At 28.5% G+C, this 9,377-nt stretch overlaps 1 protein-coding gene across 5 annotated transcripts; it reads left to right on the top strand.

The window, feature by feature from the left end:
- Positions 1-1,050: 1,050 nt before the first annotated feature.
- On the top strand, positions 1,051-7,170 carry LOC100160145 (enoyl-CoA hydratase domain-containing protein 3, mitochondrial). 5 transcript variants are annotated; one of them, XM_003246817.4, is made up of 8 exons: positions 1,077-1,119; positions 1,554-1,725; positions 2,872-2,931; positions 3,011-3,146; positions 6,329-6,510; positions 6,608-6,768; positions 6,828-6,942; positions 7,023-7,170. In XM_003246817.4, the coding sequence occupies exons 2-8, from the start codon at positions 1,604-1,606 to the stop codon at positions 7,120-7,122; spliced, it is 876 nt and encodes a 291-aa protein (XP_003246865.1). In that variant the 5' UTR covers positions 1,077-1,119; positions 1,554-1,603; the 3' UTR covers positions 7,123-7,170. The 5 variants fall into 5 exon arrangements, with proteins under 5 accessions (XP_001942559.2, XP_003246865.1, XP_008186530.1 ...); XM_008188308.3 differs by lacking the exon at positions 1,077-1,119 and adding an exon at positions 1,208-1,317; XM_001942524.4 differs by lacking the exon at positions 2,872-2,931 and having other exon boundaries at positions 1,051-1,119.
- The last annotated feature ends 2,207 nt before the right edge of the window (positions 7,171-9,377 follow it).

Genomic DNA, 9,377 nt, shown 5'->3' on the forward strand with positions numbered 1-9,377 from the left:
TTGGACTATATAGCCAAATAAGGTTGGAAGTGGCAGCTGATAAGACAAAGCTAGCCCAAATTCAATTAGGAGTACCGCAATAAAACGACGAAAAACGTTGTACAAAAAAATACAAATCCAATTAAAAAAATTATGTGAGGATTATGATAATGGTATCCGCGATATTGAACATTTTTTAGCTGCTATCTTCTATACAATAAGATATCGATAACTTACGAATTTTTTTATTATTTTATTATTTTTACTTTATTTTACTGTAGACTGTTTGTATTGACTATGTATTTGACTGATTTATGTTTGTATTAACAATTTTTAAAACGTGAAACTTATTTCAATTTATTAATCTTATTATTGTATAAACGTATTTAAAAATTACAAAATGTTCAATTTTTTAAACAGTATAACCTATTTGAAATTATTATTATTATAATAATTGTAGACTGTTTGTATTGACTATGTATTTGACTGATTTATGTTTGTATTGACAATTTTTAAAACGTGAAACTTATTTTAAATTATTAATTTTATTATTGTATTGTGACAAATTTTTAAAACGTATTTAAAAATTATAAAATGTTCAATTTTTATAGCTAAGGATTGAAAATTTAAAACAAGGATTCTCATAAATAGTTCATACTGTAACCAAACAATGTGAACAATGTATAAATACTATTACTAATAATACGTATGTGAATAATATGACATAAATACATAATTTACCTAGTAAAATACAAAAATTTGGTTTTTATTTTCATGGTTTTTTTTTTCGTGGTCTTTTTTTCCTTTGGTTTTTTTTCTTGGTTTTTTTTTCCTTGGTTTTTTTTTCCGTCTACCATTGGAACTATAGGACCTGTGACATCTGCGCTTGCCCGACTGTTTATCTTAACTGCGCTTCTGCAGCACTTTGCGCCAAACATTAATGATAAGAGACCAAGCGCATGCGCATATCACTGAGGTCCTACAGTAACTGTTATGTTGGCTTCATAAATTGTTCGTATCATGATAAAAATAACTAATAATTGTTAAATAAATAACAAATAATAATAATTAATAAATAACTAAATAATAATTGTTTTTATATCATGGTTCGTATGACTATCCATTGTATATGATCTAAGGGTAATATATTATATATTTGTATATTATATAGTGTTATACTTTTATATTAGAATTTATTAATTTAATCAGTGATCAGTGAATAATACCATTGATTATAAATACTATAGCACAGAATAATATAGTTAGGTCACGGATTAAGGTCATTACTCATTTTACAATATACACATATCCGATGCGTAGGTACCCAATATTCGTGATGTAGGTATATCCACAGAATAGATTAATAGTATATCTTAAACCGTGTATTTATAATTTATAAATAAATTATAATCGATGATATTACGTTTGGAAAAAAACAACTATAAATTTCATTATATTATGATATTTTGACATCAAATTTAAGCTTATGGCAAATTAATTATTGACTACGACTACCTCCAATTGAGACCACTAAGTTTTTTTAGTAGGAATATATTGGTTACTTTATATTTCAGAAACATCATTAAGATAATTTACAAATAACTACAGTACAGTACTCAAAAAAATGTTGAAATCAGTTTTAAGACAACTATATAGACATAAGTCTTCATCATCTCCTGAAAATATTATAACAACTATCAAGTCAGTTAATTCATATCGTATAACTCTTGCAGATCCTAAAACTAGGTATGTATACCTATTGTATTTATTATAAATTTAATTAATTATCACTATAATTTATGTATACATAATGTTTATAGTGATTATGTAAAAAATATTATGTGGCTATACATCAATAAACATTTAGGGCTGTTTTTATAATGTCCGGTTAAAGTTAACCGACACTTTACTGTACATTGTAAGAACGGCCCTAACAATAAAATCATAAAATCTCATTTAATATTTCCCTTTTTGTGTGGATTAACATTATAAAAATAAAATATGTATAATATCAAATAAATGTATAAAACCATGTAATACGGTGTCCATTAATTACAAATTACTTTTGCAGTAATGATGTAATAATTTCATTATATTTTATTTAAATTAACACAATTATTTTTTTAAAGTAATTTCTTTGGATAGTATCGTGTTATTTTCCACGTTGTTAAAATAAGTAGAATGTAGAATGTGTGACAAAAACTAGGGGTTAGAATATAAGAGAAAAATTCTTATTAAAAATCCCAGGAATTAACAATTGGACATTTTGTCCATGTACAACATGTCAACATTAAGTCATTAACAATAATGTAGCTTGTACCTACTTATTAGTCGTTTTGGACTGATTTTGTAATAATACTCAAATAAAAGTAATGTTAGTTGTAATGCCCTATTTTTTGAATGAAAAATTAAAGTATCGTGATTAAAATAATATATAATTATTATATTTTATACATATATTAATTCAAATATAATATTATTAATTAATAATTAATTCAAATAAAAATATTTAATGTGAGGAGTAAGATAATTTATCCAACACCGTATGTCAGTACCCTAATTTGAATATTAATGGATGCATAGAAAACAACATAATTACACTGACTAGTGTCTGGAAGAAGTGTTTCACCAACATTTTAAAATCGGTGGGAAAATTATAAAATGTTATTAATATTTTTATCCTTAACATTTTTTAATAAAAGCATTGTTTTGTAACAACTTGAAACCACGTAAAAAAATATTTTCAAGAACATTAATATTTTTTGAATAATGAGTATCTTGCGTTAAATAAATCACTCGACGTCTCGGCATTAGGCAATAATAAAGAATACTACTTTCAAATTGTGTTTATTGAACTATTTATTTTTCTTAAAAAAAAAGTTTTCTCTGTAGATACAAACATACAATCCTAATATTTAAGTATCAGCAAATAAATAGTTTAATAAAGCATAGGTAATTATATTTTGATAATAACTACTCACAAAAAAATATTTACTATCATAATATGATGTACATATTATATATTTTATAGAAATACACTATCTATTGTTGCACTCCAACATTTAATTGAAGAAATAAAAAATGCAGGGGATGATTTATCTTTAAAAAGTATAGTACTATGTGGAAATGGACCTGTTTTTTCTGCCGGACACAACCTCAAAGAACTTGTAAGTTATAATTATTATATATGTTTGCTTTTAGTATGGTATCAACTTTTTTTTTGCTCATTCAGTCTCCTCACTTGGCCAAGCAAACATTGTCACGGCCTTCTTGGTGTTTTCTGTAATAAGAGCTGTTGACTAATGCTTACATATGTGAGTATGTGACTTAACCATTCTAGTATTTTGGAAATAAGATAATTCTGGATGTTTGGGACATTTAAACCCAGCTTGATATCTGCAGTTAGTTCTCGGCTTATATTGTTCTGTGTTGGTATTAAACATAGTTTCATACATTTTCTAAGAACATATCTTTCAAATGTTACTATGTTAGTTTTATCACCGTGTTTCTTAGCAATATTTGGTTTTTTTTTTTATTTTTATTACAATAAGGTACTCCTAGCTTACGCTATCTATACCTAGAGATGAAAGATAAAATACATTTTGGCGTATTAAGTGCGATAAATAAATAAGTTACAATTTTACGTTAGATGATAACAGTAGTTAGAGAATTAAGTTAGATAGTGTCTTGAGGAATTAGGTCATGCGGGGACCTCGTTTGAGACGGCGCTGTGGAGGTGGTCTGATGTTGATGTGGTAGTGCATTGAGCCTGTTGACCTATGGATGGATTCGAAGAAGCTCACAGCCGTGAGCTTGATGTGGTCTTGAATAGTGGAAATTTTGAGGTCTTTGTGTATGTTTGAGTTTCTTACGAACCATAGAGCGTTTGTTATCGTTACATTAAAACTTTGTTTTGAAATATCTGCTAGTTTTTTGAGATGAGTTTGTGCGCAATTACCCCAAATAGGGCAGGCGTAAGTGATTAATGGACGTAGTACTTGCTTATAAATAAGTAGGGAAAGGTTTTTTTGTAGGGAAGACTTTCTGTTTAAGATAGGGAAGAGCATCCCTAAACGTTGATAGGCTTGTTGAAGTTTAGATGAGAGGTGTGGCCACCAGGTTAGCAATATTTGGTTATATTGTGATGTATAGTTTTTTTAAATTTTCTTAGTTATTTTTAGTTTGCTTTGACAAAAGTTTAGAATTAAACATTTTGCTTATTGCAATTGTAACAATTAATCTTTAATTAGCCCCCCCCCCCCCCCCCCCCGAAATTTTAAAAAAATCTAAAAAATATTTTCATGGTCTATGAAAGTCAATGCAAAATTATTAAATTCCATTTTATAGATTTTAAATTTGTATTATTTTGTTGGAACTGACTTAACTAGAACTAACGGTATGTTAAACTGCATATGTAATTTTAATTTTATTGTAGCAGTTAATATTTCAAGTAAGTTATTAGGATATACATATAATTTGTCACAATACTTACAAAAGTCAAATTTAGATCTAGCTACAGCTCTTAAACAAATAGAAACCATAACATTAAAATTTCAAAAAATGAGAGAAAATTGTTCAGCTGTATTTAGTGATATTTACTAAGAAGCAAAAGCAATTGCAACATTATTAAATGTCGAGGAAAAAAAACCACGAATATGTGTTAATCAAAGAAATCAATCAAATATTCCACATTGTTCCACTGAAGAATACTATCTGAGAACTATTTTTATCCCCCACTTAGATGATTTAATTTCATCTTTAAATGATCGTTTTATGACTCAAAAAGAAACTATTATTTTGTTACAGTATAATTTACCCTTCTCTTTGTATTAATAAATCATTTATATTTATTCGTGAAGCAGTTGATTTTTACATGGATGATTTGCCAGGGTTTTAAAGGATACAGTTGAGGCTGAGTATGATTTATGGATATCTAAATGGACCTTAGTAGAACCATCATCAAGACCTTCCACCTCCACAGACGCTTTAATTTCTTGTGCTAAAACTCTATATCCCAATCTCTACCAACTGCTGAAAATACTTGCCATACTTCCCGTGTCAACTACATCAGCTGAACGCAGTTTTTCAACAAGATTAAAAACATATTTGAGAAACTCAACTTCAGAGAATCGTCTTGTTGGTTTAGCATTACTAAATATTCATAGAAATATTTGTACAAAGGACGATATGGTATTAGACAAGTTTGCCAATAGTGGACGAGCTAGACGATTAATACTTGTTATATAGTACCTACCTAATACCTACATTGTGTTTTAAATCATTAAATATTATTTTTTTATTTTACTGTATTACTATGTTTATAAATGTTCATCAGCCCCTCCCGAAATAAAATTCTGGATTCGCGCCTGCTTCCAAGTATTTAAAATTGAAATATTTCCAACCTACTTGCAAGTTGCATGTAGGTTTTCCTATATCCCCTTGACCTACTCCTCCAGATGTATTATATAAGCTGTTATAAATTAATTAATGTTTTGCACCATGGGATGCCAATTCACTACATACAAGTCTGCAAGATTGTTACACGTATTACCCAATCTGTCTACAGTATACAAATCGGTCATTTGTTATAGTTACACTAAACATCAAAATCGATTTTGTCAAAAACACGGTTTTCCTTAAGCACCAACTAGATTCACTTTTCCATCAAACAAGATACTGAAGTTGAAAATCGAAGCATCATTTCAACTACTTATCGTGTACACAAACACAAATTTAAAAATTTAAAAAAACACATCATTGTAAAATCAATACATTCATCGCTCAGCTTAGAATCTAAAATAATTTTCAAATTGTATAGGAGTGTACAAATTTTGAAAATATTATTTTGTAAAATAAGTTTCTATAAGTTTTTGACATAACTACGCTTTTTTTCCAATTTTTGTTGATGTTGATCATCGATAATTATTTTGTCCTTGCCAAGTTTATGAGAACCACAATGCATGTTTAGTGTTTAATTTAAATACTTAGATATATAGGCACAAATCACATGGGGGCTAAGTGGACTTGGGGGAATTAACATAGGTGTGAGTCCCCCACTCACATTGATGTTAAAAATGTTAGCCCCACAGAAATTTTAATGGATTTACGCCTATGCATTTAGATGAAAAAGTAAAATTTATGTTATTTCATATTTGTTTGAATTTGATGCCATTAACATACTGAATAATGTAATAAAACGAAAAAGCTTTTGCGGATTTTATTTTGTCAGAAATACATATAAATTATGTATAAGTTTCTAAATATAGTCCAATATTTGGCTTATAATAGTACAGAATATTAACTCATATTTTATCAATAATCAATAATAATTATTTTTATAATATTATAGAGCATACCAGAAAACCAGAAAATGATATTCTCATTAGCTACAAAACTTATGAATACAATGATAGATTGTCCTATACCTATTATAGCATGTGTTGATGGTATAGCTGCAGCATCGGGTTGTCAATTAGTAGCAGCTTCAGATATGGCGATTTGTTCAAATCGCAGTTCTTTTTCAACACCTGGGTACGAAATTTATTGAATTTTATACTTTGATTTACTGTAGACTAAAATACTATGTAAAAAAAAACTTACATAATAATATTTAATATTTTACTTTTAGTGTAAACCTTGGTTTGTTTTGTTCTACTCCAGGAATTCCACTGACTAGAGTTATGTCGAAAAAAACTGCGGCTTATATGTTATTTACTGGTACACCAATCAATGCCGAAGAAGCCCTTAGAACTGGTCTTGTTAGTAAGGTTGTTCAACCTGAAGAATTAGGTTAATTATTTTATAAATATTTAGATGTGATTGGTTCTACACATTGATATTACTTTTAGATGATGAAATTACCAAGTTGACAATATTAATTGGTCAAAAAAGCCGTTCTGTTATTGCTTTGGGGAAGAAATTTTTTTACAGACAAATCGATGAAAATATTAAATTGGCTTACAAGTAATTATATATTTTTAAAAAAAAAAAACATTACAGAATTGTATATTTATCTAACAATTATACCTAATATATATTTACAGGAATGGAGAACAAATTATGCTAGATAATTTAGAACTCAATGATTGCAAAGAAGGTTTACAATCATTTGTTGAAAAAAGAAAACCCAATTGGTCAAATTAAAAATAAAATGAAACTTCCATTTAATAAAACAAAATTATCTATAAAACATTTTCTTTAAATTTTTTTATTGGCTTCCAATTTAAATATAATTATGTTACGGAAATAGAACAAAATCAGGCCCCAATTTATTGTATTCATTGCAGTCTTGTTAAGAATACTTTTCAAATATATTCAAAGTATGTATTTAAACAGTTGGTGTAATGTGTATTTAAAAGACATTGGTCAAAAAGTATCTAAGTTCAAGTATTCGAATACTTGACTAGACTGATTCATTGCAAAATACATATTATTCTGTGTACCAATTTTATTATACATAAATATTATGTTAATATTTATTATCAATTATTGATATATTAGGCAATGACCTTATGTATACTATTTCAACCACGCCAGAAGAAAAATACTTATTATATCATCTGGAACCCTTAACATAATTTATTATATAAGTAAAAGATTACTCGTACATCAATTTTAAGTATGGGTTTTTTTTTAGATAATAATTACCTACAGTACGTATGTCACCTGAAATAATAAAATCTAAGTTTACCTAGGTAGTAGGTATCCTGAAAAAAAATTAGACGACTAAAACTGAAACTTGTTTCATGAGAAAGTTCATTACCTCCCCAGATAGTACTCCTCTCCAATATTAATGTCTTGGATTAGTTTAATATTAGAATTAGAAATAGTTTGAAATAGCTTCCAATCTTGTAACATAATTTTTATAGTGCTTAACCACAGTTTTTCTCTTATCTCAACAAATTACTCCAGGACAGAAAATCACGGTATCGAATCCCCTTAACAAAATTTGTTGACCAATATTATTTAATTATCAATACCAACCAAGCAGTGGCACTGAACCACAAAATTTTATCTATCACATTAGACACCTCCACATAAAATGTTGACACCCTCCTACTTTTTATAATTACCTTACCATACACCAAGTATAGGTTTTATGTTGTCTATTAAACAAATTTTCATAAAATAACTATAGAATGACAAAAGTGCCACCCTATCTACTAAAATCATCTATGAGGATTGTCATGGGTAAATATATATTTTGGCGCCACTGATACCAAGTACCGTAAGAAGTACTATACTTGGAGCAGAATCAAATTTTTTTAAATATTAGTGTCAACTGTTAGCAAAGTAGTATTAATGAATTGTTTAATTTTTATTTTAAGGGTGTCGGTGCCAGTATTTCCAATTTTCGAAATGTCTATGCTATTTGAATATTATGTTTTATATTTTAGTTATTGCCTTAATTATAATACTTTTCCGTTAATCTACATCTCGATACTTATTTAGACGGGGTCGACACGGTGTATTATATCAACGAAAACGACTTCACGAGAAAAACTCTCACGCCCTGTAGAATTGTTGGATTTCTTTAATTTTTTTTTCATGTAAAAGATGAGAAGTTTCTACAGGTCGGATCAAAGTTCGATTTTTTATTTTACTTTGAATAGTAGTAGAAATATACGTTTGAAAAAGGACAAATATTATGCATTTTTCAAATGCATATTCCAGTCTCTATAATTATAGTTTTCAAAATCGGGCTTTGATCCGACCTACAAAATGTTCTCTACTTAAAGATAAAAAAAAAATTACGAAATCCGACAATTCTACAGGTCGTAAGAGTTTTTCCTGTAAGACATGTTTTTGTACCAAAAAACGCACCGGCACCGACACCCTTAAAAGAACATGACAATATATTACTCATATCTAGTTTTAATTTATTAGTTTTAATCTATGGTTATAGTAATCATTTTGAATAAAATGTAACCAGGGTCACACAAATACACAATCAAGATATTAGTAATTGTCAGTGGCGCCGAAGTCCATGGTGACATCGGGCCGTGGCCCGACCTCTTTTTTAAAAAATGTGGCCGGCCATATTTTATTTACTTCATAACTTTAATACAGTGGCGTAGCGTGGGTTTTAAGAAAGTGTAAGCAGAAAAACTAATGTTTTGAAAATTTATTACTAATTTTACAGTCAACTACAAATGTACACAGCCGACGATTAGCGCCTTATCGGTGATACAAATAATAATAAACCGGTTGGTACTGTCAACTGTGGTGTATGCAAAATCATAAGTGCTTACAAATTGTATATAAATACGAGCCCCTACTACGACATTGTACGTAAGCCGTGTCTTTTCAGAACATGTTACGCGACGGCACAGCGCGTCAATAGCAAGTGTTAATAAAATAACTTTAAAAAGAAGTAATCAAAGATTTGATTTGAATTG

The sequence above is a fragment of the Acyrthosiphon pisum genome, chromosome A2 (genome assembly GCF_005508785.2).
Source record: "Acyrthosiphon pisum isolate AL4f chromosome A2, pea_aphid_22Mar2018_4r6ur, whole genome shotgun sequence".
Classification (NCBI taxonomy): domain Eukaryota; kingdom Metazoa; phylum Arthropoda; class Insecta; order Hemiptera; family Aphididae; genus Acyrthosiphon; species Acyrthosiphon pisum.

Excerpts from the sequence above, each read along its gene's own strand:
- LOC100160145 (XM_003246817.4), top strand. The coding sequence starts at position 1,604 with ATGTTGAAATCAGTTTTAAGACAACTATATAGACATAAGTCTTCATCA. Across the intron at positions 6,769-6,827 it reads TGTTCAACCTGAAGAATTAG|ATGATGAAATTACCAAGTTG; the intron begins GTTAATTATTTT and ends TATTACTTTTAG. Across the intron at positions 6,943-7,022 it reads AATATTAAATTGGCTTACAA|GAATGGAGAACAAATTATGC; the intron begins GTAATTATATAT and ends ATATATTTACAG.